Source organism: Pyrus communis, chromosome 15 (assembly GCF_041283825.1).
Source record: "Pyrus communis isolate YQ-2024b chromosome 15, ASM4128382v1, whole genome shotgun sequence".
Classification (NCBI taxonomy): domain Eukaryota; kingdom Viridiplantae; phylum Streptophyta; class Magnoliopsida; order Rosales; family Rosaceae; genus Pyrus; species Pyrus communis.
The window spans coordinates 5,958,905-5,971,717 of record NC_142579.1 but is presented as its reverse complement, the minus strand read 5'-3'; the positions used below and the strand labels follow the sequence as shown (position 1 = coordinate 5,971,717).

The following is a 12,813-nucleotide window of genomic DNA, read 5'->3' as shown; positions in this document are numbered from 1 at the left end:
TTGAATCGCTTGCAGTTCTCTTATTTAGAAGTTATGTCTAACTTAGGGGAAGTATCTAGAAACATACTCACTTGATCTTAATGTACTTTTTTTCTCTACGATTAGAAGCATTTTTCCCACTGAAACGAGGTTTTAATGAGGCATCCATCCTGGGATGATCATACTCTGTTGAGTTCATTAGTTTCGTCCTGTTAACGTTTGTTTTAGACATTACGCATACTTTTTACTTTTTTCCTTAGTCTATGGGTTTTTCCCATACCTTGGATTTTACCATAGTAAGGTTTTGTGAGCTTTACTACAAATGCATACTTTCTTAAATTTGAGACTTGCGTTCACCCGTTATGCCGATGACTTCACCAACTATTCTACATTGTCTGCTAAAGATCTGATGCAATAGTTTGTTAAGTATTTACATACTCAAGGGAGAGTGTTGCAATCATATTTAGAATATGAATATGATCGTATAAATCATAGAAGATAAGAGAATGTATCTTATGTTCCTATTACGAGTTGTAATCATATAGGAAAATGTTTTTACCTATCCTACTACCATAAATAAAGGCACAATGATGTGATACAAACATACCTCACATTTAAATCACTCTCTCCTCTCTCTAATTGCCACCGGCCCTTTGTTTCTCTAATCTCCTAGATTAGTTCGACCTACAACAATTTCCTACTATTCTTGAAAAAAAAAAAAAAGAAAAAAAAGAAAGAAAGAGAGGTTACGCTAGGAGCTTGCGAGGAAGCTTTCCCACAGTAAAATGATCGGTTTACCCTTTTAAGTCCACGCTTCCGTCATCGGTCTTCCTTCCTAAAGATATTGATTAATATTGCAAGTCTGTCTTTTTTTTTTTATAATTCAACCCAACAGCCCCAGTGCGCCTAATTATCAATGCTTTTAAATGAATTAATATTTCAAGTTTCCGCAGGAAGATACGTGCAGCTTGAGAGGAAGCTTCCCCCTGTTCAAATCGCCCAGAACCCAGGTTGAGCAACGTTAGCAGGTTGCTAGCTAGGTTTTGTGTTCAAATTTCGTTTTTGTTATTTAATTTCGTTTTCTTTTCAGCGTTTGAAGGCCTCTGTGCTGAGGCTCAGTGATAGCAGTGGTGAGTTTCTCTTTCAGAGATTCCTTCTTCCCAGTAATCAAGCTTTATCGAGTGATTTATCATTTATCTGCTTAATCTGGGGTTGGGGTTGGTTTTTTTTTTTCTCTCACCAAGCACTTAATTTCCTCCGCTTCATGCGTACTGCAAAGTCCCCATGGATTTTCTGTTGACCCATCTGGGTTGAACGTGTCTTCACTGGTCATGATTGAAGTTTGTCAAGGATTCTGAAATTTAATAAATTGCAACTTTTTGGTTACTGAAAACATATATCAATTAATTAGGTCTTTTACGGTTTTATTGCCAATTTTTATACAACATAGATAGTGAAGACAGATCATCAGAGACTGATCAGAGCCTATTACCTATCTGCTGCTACTCTAAACCTTCTCAGGGTGTTCATCACCGGAAGTTACGCAGCTATGCAGAGGGTCTTGTAGTGGAACTTGGATTTCACAGATCACAGCGAGCAGGGTGATAGGTATATTTCCTCCCTTTTACCATTTTAGAACTTAGATTAGTGATAAATTAATTTGAATCATGTGGCATGAACTTAAAGCTCAGTTTGGGAAAGTGGGCTCTTTGCCCCAAAGTTGCTTGCTTTTGGTAATACTTGGAATTGTGCTTCTAAGCTGTTTTTCAAGCTTTTGGCCATACTAAATGGAGCTAAATCGAACAGCTCTTTTGCTGCATTGTATTTGCTTTCCTAAATTGATTGTTTTTTGTTGAAAATTGTCAATAGGTTTTATAGATCAAAGTTTTTCAGGACGAAAATTAGGTTTCAAATTGGTTTGAGATATGAATATTTACACATTCAAGGTGTTGAATTCATCTTTGTTTTGCTGTATTGTGGTATTTAGTGCATTATAGCCTCAGCTTAAATGTAGTTTTGTATATTTTAAGTTCTCATTTGGATTTTGAGCACTAAGAGAGAGATTTAGCATGTATTCGAGGAAATACGAACAACTTATTTTGAAATGGCTAGAGTTTGAGATTCTCAAAAGGAAGCTCCTATAAGATTTTGGTTTTTTGAGTTCATTCAAACGAATTTCGGTTTTTATATTATCAATTTTTGTTGTGTGAGTAGTATTTTTCTTCTTCATGTTACTAAGATTTTGGTTCATGCAGTTTTAATTAGGAATCTGAATAATTGTTTGAATTTTGGTTAATGCAGGATTAGGAATTTAGGATTCCTATAAGTTTGTGGCGGGAGGGTGGAGTGGTTTCAAGACGACATTGTTGATAGTCGAGGCTCATCTGTGAAAAATGTAAGATTTTGTGTGGGTTGTTTTGTTTTGTTATTCCAAAAGCATAACACTTCAAATGCTTTAATTATAAGTTAATTATTGTATTTTTAATTCAATGTTTTATTTGTTTGCTTAATACGCGAGAAGACAAAGGAAAGTAAACAAGGAAAATTGGATTTTTAATTCACTGTTGTATTTTTATTCACTGTTTTATTTGTTTACTAAGCCTGAACCTCACTCTTTTCCATCTACTTACAATTGATTTCAGTTTTTAGGTTCATGCTGTCACAGCAATCATTTACATGTTTGAAACATAAGTTTTCATACAATTTTTAATCCGGCAGCAATGCGCGGGCACCATTAACTAGTGTTTACTAAGCCTAAACTTCACTTTTTCCCATCTACTTACAATTGATTTCAGTTTTTAGGTTCATGTTGTCACAACAATTCCTCCACCACTCTTTAATCCTCATTTCTTCCATGTATTTCCCTTGCGTATCTAACAAAAAATGAAAACTAAAAACGGAAAGTTTAACAAATGGGCTCCTACTTATTCAAACCCTGTCTAGTGCACTATAAATTTGATGACTTGCAATAGGAAACCGAGTAAGTTCCTCCTGTCTTTATGTCTCTCATTAAGTCCCAATGAATCTGACTGACCCATTTGTTTTAAGCAACAAAACATAGTTAGCTCAGTAGTGGTACCTCACCAGTCAGTACAATTAACTCCCAAACCTTGCTCTCACACAACAGTTTTCTTTACTTTTCCAAATCCTAGCTATTTTTTGCTCTTTCATTTCTAATTAATAAATTTCGTTGTTGATGTTGTTCTGTTAAAGAGACACTAATGTCTAACATGATCAGGTATGTTTTTGAGCATGTATATATCCTTTGTAGTTTAGAATTGGCAATGTCCAAAATACTACCATTTATACATTAATGTGTGTGTGTGGGGTCTTTCTCATGTATTCTGAACAAGTTGAAGCCAAGACACAAACAGCAATAAAAAGATAGAAAACAACGGATGCTTGCCACTTTGTAGTGTATTTGTAAAGCTTCATTCATATTTTGTGTTTTCTATGCAGTAGAGAAACCACATAACAGAAGAAAACTTCTCGTCTACTATACATCCAAGAGGCAAGTCTTAAAATGATGATGAATCCTCTTGGGAGTACCGTGGCGATGAGTACGGGAGAAACCAGTACACCTTTCCCTGCTTCAGCTTCTGAATGGAAATATGATGTATTTTTGAGTTTTAGAGGTGAAGACACTAGAAAGGGATTCACAGACCACTTACACACCGCATTGGAAAGTAAAGGAATAATAACTTTTAGGGATGACCCTAAACTTCATAAAGGGGAATCTATTTCTCCAGGACTTCATACTGCAATTGAACAATCAAGATTTGCACTCATCGTTCTCTCAGAAAATTATGCATCATCAACGTGGTGCTTGATTGAACTTTCACATATTCTTAAGTGCATGGAAGCAAGAGCAGTGCTGCCAATTTTTTATAATGTTGATCCCTCTGACGTACGAAAGCAAACAGGGCGTTTTGCAGAAGCCTTCATTAAATATGGAAACAACCCTGGGGTTGACGAAAGGGAGGTGGAAGGTTGGAGATATGCTTTAAAGAAAGTGGCAGATTTCTCTGGGTGGGATTCAAAGAACTGGTAACGTTTTGATTTTTCTCGCAACTGTGTCCTCCTTATATAATGACACACACCTACACCCCTTGTGTGACTTCTGTTTGAGGAATAGAAATAGAGCCAATTATATCACAAATTACAATGGACATAGCTATAAATGCCATTAAATGAATTCCATCTATAGTTCGATAACTCTTATACAATGCACATCATATATAGGTGTGTGATTATTGTGTTTTGACTTGACTCAATGCAAAAAATAGTAAAAACATTTTGGAAATTGTATATCTAACTCTATTCTTTTCCATAGGTCTGAAGCAAAGCTTGTCGAAGATATTGTTCAAGTGGTATGGAAAAAGTTGCGCCCAACATTATTATGTCATGTGGTGGGCGACTTTGTTGCAATCGAGTCAAGGTCGGAACCGATTATTGATTTGTGTTTAGATGCAACGGTGAATGATGGTTGCTTTATTGGGATATGGGGGATGGGCGGTATTGGTAAGACAACTATTGCAAGAGTTGTGTACGAGAGAATCTCTCATGTGTTTGAATACCAAATATTTCTAGCTGATGTTAGAAGTAATGTCGAAAAAGGTGGCCTACCTCACCTGCAAAAGCAACTTCTTTGTAAAATCGGGATGGAACAGATTGACATATGGGACGTTCATGAAGGAGCAGCAATGATACGCAGGTTTCTACGTGGCAAAATGGTTCTTTTAGTTCTTGATGATGTGAACCATTTGCATCAATTAGAATATTTGGCTGGAAATCAAGAGTGGTTCAGATTGGGGAGCATAGTTGTCATTACAACTAGAGATGAGCATTTGTTACTTAAACACGGAGTGGAGAGACGGTTTGAGGTTAAAGGACTCAATGACGATGACTCTCTTCAACTTTTTAGCTGGAATGCCTTTAAGAAAGATTGCCCTGAACCAAGTTTTGTTCATTTGTCAAATCGTGTGGTAATTGATGCCAAAGGTCTTCCACTAGCTCTTAAAGTCTTGGGATCTTTTTTGTACGGAAGAGGTTTAATTGCATGGAACAGTGCGTTGGATAAACTAAGAGAAATTTGTAATTCAGAAGTTTTTGAGACACTTAAAATAAGCTACGATGGTCTAGAAGACAATGAGAAGAAAATTTTTCTAGACATTGCATGTTTCTTTAGTGGATGGGCGAAAGATCAAGTAACAGAGCTTCTTGAAGCTAGTGGTTTTTATGCACCTATTGGAATAGATGTCCTTGTTGAGAAATCTCTGTTAACTGTTAATTCAAACGGTAAGCTATTGATGCATGATGTACTCCAAGAAATGGGTCGAGAAATTGTTCGCCGAGAATCTCCTGATGATCCAGGCAAGCGTAGCAGGTTGTGGCGTAGTGCTGACATCAATCGTGTCCTGAGTGAAAATACAGTAAGAGGCTTTTATTATAATAATAAATTTGATTGCTAGTTGCTATTAAGTCTTGTATACAACATGGTGTTGTACTAGTTACCGCTTTGCTTATGTTATGACCTAGAATTTATTCTTGTTGACTAGGGAACAGAAACAATTGAATGTATAATCATGCGCCGGGATGAGCGACGACCAGTCCAAGTGCATGCTAAATCCTTTTCAATGATGAAAAAACTGAGATTCCTCCGGCTATATGAGGCGAAGCTCTCTAACGGGCTTGAATATCTTCCCAATAGTTTGCGGTTTCTTGAATGGCACAACTTTCCTCTAAAAACTTTGCCGTCAGCTTTCTGTCCTGAGCATCTTGTGGAACTTCACATGACCTTTACTCGCCTTGAACATCTTTGAAGGGGATAAAGGTACTTTCTGACTTATTGATTTTTATCAGCCACATTAATATCATGTGAAGCTAATTTTTGCTATGTTTTCACTTGATAGCAGCATTCATACAATTTGAAAATCCTTGATCTTTCTGACTCCCCAAATCTTGTGGAAACCCCAGACTTCAGAGGTATGCCAAATCTTGAGCAACTGTTTCTTTCACGTTGCGACCAATTGTATGAAGTTGACCAATCTGTGGGGACGCTTGAAAGACTTAAGGTTGTGAGGTTGCTTGGTTGCAAAAACCTTGCACGTCTTCCAAGAAGTTTTTCTGGCTTAAAGTCTCTGAAAGTTCTTGATGTTTATGGTTGCTCGAGGCTTCAAAAATTGCCAGAAGACTTGGGCCATGTTGAGAGTTTGGAATGGCTTGATGTGAGTGGAACTGCTATAATTGAACTGCCTTCTTTATCTGGTTTGTAATCTTTAACGCACTTGAGTCTAAGTAAATGCAATATTTTGGAAGGAGGAATTCCAAATGATATCGGCTGCCCCTCCTCGTTAAGGTATTGGATCTAAGGGAAAATTATTTATCTAGCTTACCCATGAGTATTTGTCAACTTTCCAAACTTGAATACCTTGGTGTGTCTAGTTGCAAGAGTCTTCAAACATTAATCGGAGAGCTTCCTTCTACAATATCCTGTGTTGAAGCTTACAATTGCGAGGCATTGGAATCAGCTTGTGTAGAAGTGATTAAACTTTTTGCTAACTGTTTCAAGCGGGTGGAGAAGCAAGTTTGCACGAGTACGAGACTTCCTGGTTTAGGATGCAAGTTTGTAGTTCCTGGAAGTCAAATTCCAGAGTGCTTCAATCACAGAAGTGTGGGATTTTCAATCAGTGTAGAGCTACATCCAGGGTGGTCTACTGATCATAAGTTAAAGGGATTTGCGGTGTGTGGGGTCTTCGGATTTAAGCAAATGGATATAAGTGATATAAAACTGAGCATCAATGGAAAAGCATGTTTAATGGCCCAGGAGGGACACGATATTTTTTGGAGAGGCCACCTTTTTTTCTTCTTCCTTCCACGGCATGAATTCTTTACTGGCAATGAGTGGCAGAATGTCAGTGAGCTTGGATTTTCATTTGAGCGGTTCGTACGAATAGAGGATGCGAAGAAGTGTGGGGTGTGTTTAGTATACGAGGAAGATGTAGAGGCGGTTATGTGAGTACCCAATCATCAGGGTGTGTTTAGTATACTTGATTGCGGTGTGTGAGGCAGGGGTGTGTTAGAATTTTTGAAGGGGACTTGTATTTTCCTTCTTTAAATAAAGATACCTTGTTGTCACTTTTTATGATAATATTGGAGTGAGATTGATTTTGTGGTTTTAACAAAAAAAAAAAAAAAAAAAAAAAAAAAAAAAAAAAAAACTAACAAAAAGTCCAAAAAAACTTCCATTTTAATGAAAAGCCATTTTTAAAGGTATAGTGAATAGTTTTGATTTTTCGTTAAAAGTAAACGGCATCAGGAGTATTTTGATAAAACTCCAACAAATAAAAAAAGGAAACTCGCAGGAATTTGATTCCCCCATCTTTCTTGCCAATGTTGGAAATACTGTTGAACCTGCAGGGACAAATTCTTGCAAGGGTGAATGAAAAAACAAGACTTATCGGACCTTGGTGAAGGAGCCACAACGATAAGTAGGCTTCTATATGGACGATTTGAATCATTTGGGCCAATTCAAATATTAGGCTGGAAATCGACAGTGGTTTGGTTGTGGAAGTAGAGTTTTCGTCGCGACTAGGAATGGGCATTTTTTTTATTCCACATGGTGAGGAGGCAACGTTTGATTTCTGGAAAGCTGATTCAGTTCCAACTTCCAAGTTGGTTAATGTATGACACACGTCATGGATAACTGAATGTTGATGGTGTAGCTTTGGAGAATATCCACTCTCAGTCTTCGATTTGCATTTGAAGCATACAAACCGAATAGTGGAAGTGCAGAAGTGTGGTTTCCGTATGGTATGCGAGGAAGAAGTGGAAGCGCTTATTATGCAAACAGATTTGGCTTGGACGCAGAGCGATCAGCTGGAAGATGCATCTCCTGGTTCATGGGATCACGACAGGACTGACGCCAGATATCAGCATAATAGCTTAAGAAGTCGCAATCGTTAGCAGCATTGTAGAGAAGCAACGACATTCAGCGGTCGGACTTCTTAAGACGTTTTGGAAATCCTTTTGATGGGGTGAATTGAAGACCTGTGTTGATTGACTCCGTCAGCTTTGATTTGGAATTAATGTGTTTGACTTTTGCTACAATCTTCTTCACATCTTACGCTCAAGATTTGAACTTTGAAAACTCGATTCCCACTTCATCACAAGCACTAATTTTGTTAACTTTGTAAAATTCTTCTGGACCACGAAAGTGATGAGAAAGTGAATCGGCTCACTTGGATTAAAACTTGTTCGACCTCGAGTGGGCCAACTTGGAAATGAACGACCTATTGAAGTGCGCTTCCTGAAGCGCACTTGCTCGACTTGAATGGGGATGAGAAATCTAGGTCCAAACATTGCGCCCTATTCTCAAGAGCCTCAATCTAAAAGCCAAGTGGTTATGAGAATGAAAATGCCTCTTGTTTGGATGTTGAATTGAACACCACCCCGCCAAAAGGTGAGTCATCCGGGCACATGAATATGTTCAAACAAGTGCATGATCACATTTTTAGAGCGTCAATAAAAACTTCATGTGAAAATGTCAAAGTGGCGGACATATCTCAAGTTTTGTTCAAGAAGGGAAAATAGGGTCAGGCAAGCTAATTGGTATTACTTTAGTCTAAAGAAAGGTTTGGAATTGGCACTGTAAAAATGAATAGTGTTTCAATCCGAATTTCAGATTAATTACAACCATGCCATGTGATCTTTCTGTTGGTTTTGGGTTAGCAGCCCGACCCTCAACCAGGCCCAAATGTGTTGGTTTTGGTTGGGAAGCCCGACCCTTAGTGAGATCCAAATTATTTAATTACATTTTTGCCCATCTAAGATTACAGTCCGATGGTGGGAATGGTCTATTACGAAGAGCAATTTTGTCCTCTCTGTTTTGGGCGAGATAAGGGGTCATTGGGTAGGTATCATTTGTTGTCGTTCAATTAGGGTTTCGAGGATGGAGGGTTTGTGAGAGAGAGATGGCGATGGAAGGAGAGCGAGGGGGAGGGGTAGGGGTTTCGGCACTATTGCTGCAGTTGGATTTCACAAGTGAGAGAGTCGGTATGGTCAAAGAAGACCACATGGGTAGTCAGGACTTCAGGGAAACGGGGTACGGGTCATCATCAAACCCTACTGAGAGTGGGTGTGCCAAATCTTGCACTACATGCCTCAAATCCAAAGATAAGTTCGTTTTTTAAATTGGATTCTTTAATGGTAGTTGTAACATCCCGAAAATTTAATTCGGAAGCCAAATACTAAGGTAGGCCACAATAAAAATAAACGTTAATTATTATTCTAACTAACCACACTAAAAAAAATAATCATTTTGTTTAGTTTATGGCTGCATCTAACATCCTGTTTAGACTGTCTACGTACCCTAACAGGGATCAAGCCATTCGTAGTTCACCTTAATCTCCCAGAACAATATACTAAAATTTCATCATGATCCAACGGTCGGATCTTCACCATTCACGAATTCTATTAGCGGTTGACGTTTATTTTACAAACTTACAAATCCAATTCAGGAAAATTCGTACGTCAAATTCCCGATCTGTAAGTTTCTATGATCCTCAAATATTACGCATTATCAAGGTTCTAAAAAACGCTAGGCGCTAGTCGGGCGGTGGACTAGCCCCTAGCGCCAAGGCGGCTAGGCGGGGTCTAGGCAACCTAGGCGGATTTAGATAAATTTATTGTATATCTTGTAAATAAGTGCATATTAACACTTACAAAAAATTATACTTGTATGAAATCCATAGATAAGATAATAAAAGAATGATAAAATGCAAAAAGAATATTCAACAAGTCCAAAATTTAAAAACACATTAAGCATATATGTCATATAACAATAGTAAGGAGCATTGTAGGGTGACACATGTACAACAAGTACACAATTCAAAACCACATGAAATGCAAAATAGGAACAAAATAAGAAAATATAGTAATGTACAAGAAGTTTATATATCCTCATAAAACATTATTTCAAGTAAATAAGTAAAAAAAAAAATAGACACCCCAGTGGTGGGTGGTTGGCTTCATAAAAAATTAAAACCAATCAATTGCTCTAATCCTCCACCCCACGTTTCTCACATAATCCAAGGTTGAGTTCGGATTTACTGCCCTTGAACCCTTGGAAAGTGGAAACCATCATTTTAAATTTATTTCGTTTCTTCTTCGTTCAGAACACAAACTAGATCTGAAATTCAGAAGCCTAATGTTGCTTTCTCTCTCTCTTCGCGCTTTCTCTTCCCTCGTCCACGCACAGATGGAAAGCTGCTTTCTTTCCCTCTACGCTTTCTCTTCCCTTGTCCATGCACAAACGGAAAGTTGCAGAAATTCTGCATAAAGCTCCATTGATACGATACAAATTGAGAGTTGCAGATCTGATGAAGAGCTGCATCGAGATTCAAAACGCCTAGAGTGCTGCCTAGCATCGCCTAGAGCGCCCAGTGAGCACCTAGGCAGCCGCCAAAATCTTCCCAGCCTTAACCGAACGTATTGGCCTAAATCGGATCGGACCTCCGCTGCCCAGCGCCTAGGCGTCGCCTAAGCCCATTTTTAGAACACTGTGCATTATAATGTATCAAAGTTTGGTGACGATCCATCGATCGGATCGTTGATTCATATATTAACCAAGCAACGTATCATAGTAAATTTAGGTTCAAATGATTAACCTACGTCATACGAACATCAAAATTGAATTGAAGACATCGAATTTAGCCTAAAAATATAATTGACGGCCCTCTGGCTATGCGCCGCCACACGAGCCGCAGTGGGTGACGGTCGACCGCCCCGACGTGCCAGAAAATTTAACTAATTCTAAAAAATTTCAAAATTTATAGACATGTAGATCTTAATGAGTAAAATAAGTTTCATACCTGTGGCCAAGTCCAATTTGGTCGGGAAAAGCTCCAATTTTCCTCGAAACGCACCGGAACCCTAGAAAAGGGTGGCCCTCAATTCGCCAACTCCGGTGCTCCGCCGCCCCAACCAAGACTTGGGACATATTCCTGGGTTCACAAGGTGTCGACCCATGGTGGTGGTCGATGGTGGTGGCTTCAAAATCGGACGGATCACCGCTGTGGTTGCCTTCGAACTCGCCGGAGAAGACGACGACAGTTCGTCGTAAAACCTCGACCACAGCCTTCCAACTTGGGTGGGAATGGAAGCTGGGACGACGAGGAATTGATTGGTGGTGTTGGCGAAGCCTAACTAGCCTGGAAAACCGACGGAAAGTCGTCGGGAATGGGTCGAGTCTAGTACATTGCATGGGTCGACGGGATGGGGCTTCGGGTTGGGTGCTTTGCAACTCCCTCCCTTCCCTCCTTTCCCTTCTTCCCATTGGCCTAACCTCTTCCTCTCCCCTCTCCCGATTTGTCCGCTTCCTCCTTTTCTTCCTCCACCCACACCTTCCTTTTCTTCTTTTTCTTTTTCTTTTCTGCCATCAGGCAGTTTTTTTTTTTTCATAATCATATTTTTTAGTTAGTTTTAACGAAAAGCCCGCGATACTGTTTACTTTAAGGAAAAACCACATTTTTACACTAAAAAGTCAAACCTGATACTATTCACTTTATCCTTTATTTTGTCCTTATTGTTAAAACTCAAAGTTTTCAAGTCATTTTGATTAGTTTTCCTTATATTGTATATATACTAGTATATTTGCACACACAAAGTGTGTGAGAATTTTTTTTTTTATTAGAGATATGTTAGGATTACATGTAGGCGAGGCTTTGATAAAAAACAGCAAAATTTGGTTGTGTGAAATTACATTTCTGACCCATATTTTTTATTCATGTTCTGTTTTAATTAGAGGGTTAAACTGGTAATTTCATAGGATTTTGGTTGACAATGAATGTTTTATTAATTAGTAGAGATACATACATATATATACATATATATATATGTATGTATATTTTCCTAAGGTATTACATTCGACCCTCATTAAAATAAATCTTGTCTTCGAGATTTCTACCCTCGAATAACAAAAAAGGAATTTGAATTAATTCCACAATTTCATTTATAGTGAATAAAATCATAACTTCAGTCTACGATTTTATTCAAGCCCAAGAAATAAATACTTCCACGAAGTAATCATCAAGCCATAATCCTTAGGGCCTAAATAAATATTAGATTATCAACCACATCTACCATTGGTTAGATAAATACTAGCATCATAATCACAATCATTGGTAAACTACTTACCATCATTGCCATATTCATCATTGGCAAAACAATTATCATAAATTCCCAGCCGTAACCATTGTCGGCCAAATAAATATCAAAATTTCAAGCCATAATCATTAGTGGCTAAATAAATATCACAATTTCAAGCCAAACCATTAGAATTGGCAAATCAAATATTAGAAATTCCAACCAAAATCATTGAAATAAAATAATAATTAAGTAAATAAACAGAGTCAGGCCATGCTCATATGCCATCTCCAACGTTCAACAATTTATTAGTTTTAAGTTTATACTTTAAATTTAATGGTTAATTAAATTAAATTACTTTTGATTGTTTTCAAGTATAGCCGTTGAATTTGAATCAATTATATTGTAAAATAAGACTCTAAAAAGAGCTAAGGGTGAGCTACATTTAGCTAGTTTGAACCTGTGCCTCTTTTGACATTTCAAGCTCAGAACTTCGAAACTCTATTCTTGCTTCATAATAAGCACTAATTTTGTTAACTTAACTCCGTTGGACCATGAACATGGTAAGAAAATAAATTGGCTCACTTGGATTAGGACGAGTTCGAACTCGAGTGGCCGACTTGTAAATTAACTCAAGCTAGCGCGCTAACTTGACTATAACGAGAGATGACAAATCTAGGTCCAAACATT

General features: G+C 37.9%; 1 protein-coding gene across 3 annotated transcripts; it reads left to right on the top strand.

Annotated features, from left to right (window-relative positions):
* The first annotated feature begins 720 nt into the window (after positions 1 to 720).
* Positions 721 to 6,313, top strand: LOC137741223 (disease resistance protein RUN1-like). 3 transcript variants are annotated; one of them, XM_088686025.1, is made up of 8 exons: positions 886 to 989; positions 1,070 to 1,109; positions 1,501 to 1,587; positions 2,281 to 2,374; positions 3,439 to 4,026; positions 4,313 to 5,411; positions 5,538 to 5,812; positions 5,895 to 6,313. In XM_088686025.1, exons 5-7 carry the CDS (start codon positions 3,503 to 3,505, stop codon positions 5,799 to 5,801), a joined length of 1,887 nt encoding a protein of 628 aa, XP_088542151.1. In that variant the 5' UTR covers positions 886 to 989; positions 1,070 to 1,109; positions 1,501 to 1,587; positions 2,281 to 2,374; positions 3,439 to 3,502; the 3' UTR covers positions 5,802 to 5,812; positions 5,895 to 6,313. The 3 variants fall into 3 exon arrangements, with proteins under 3 accessions (XP_088542150.1, XP_088542151.1, XP_088542149.1); XM_088686024.1 differs by having other exon boundaries at positions 721 to 1,109; XM_088686023.1 differs by having other exon boundaries at positions 889 to 1,109; positions 1,443 to 1,587.
* The last annotated feature ends 6,500 nt before the right edge of the window (positions 6,314 to 12,813 follow it).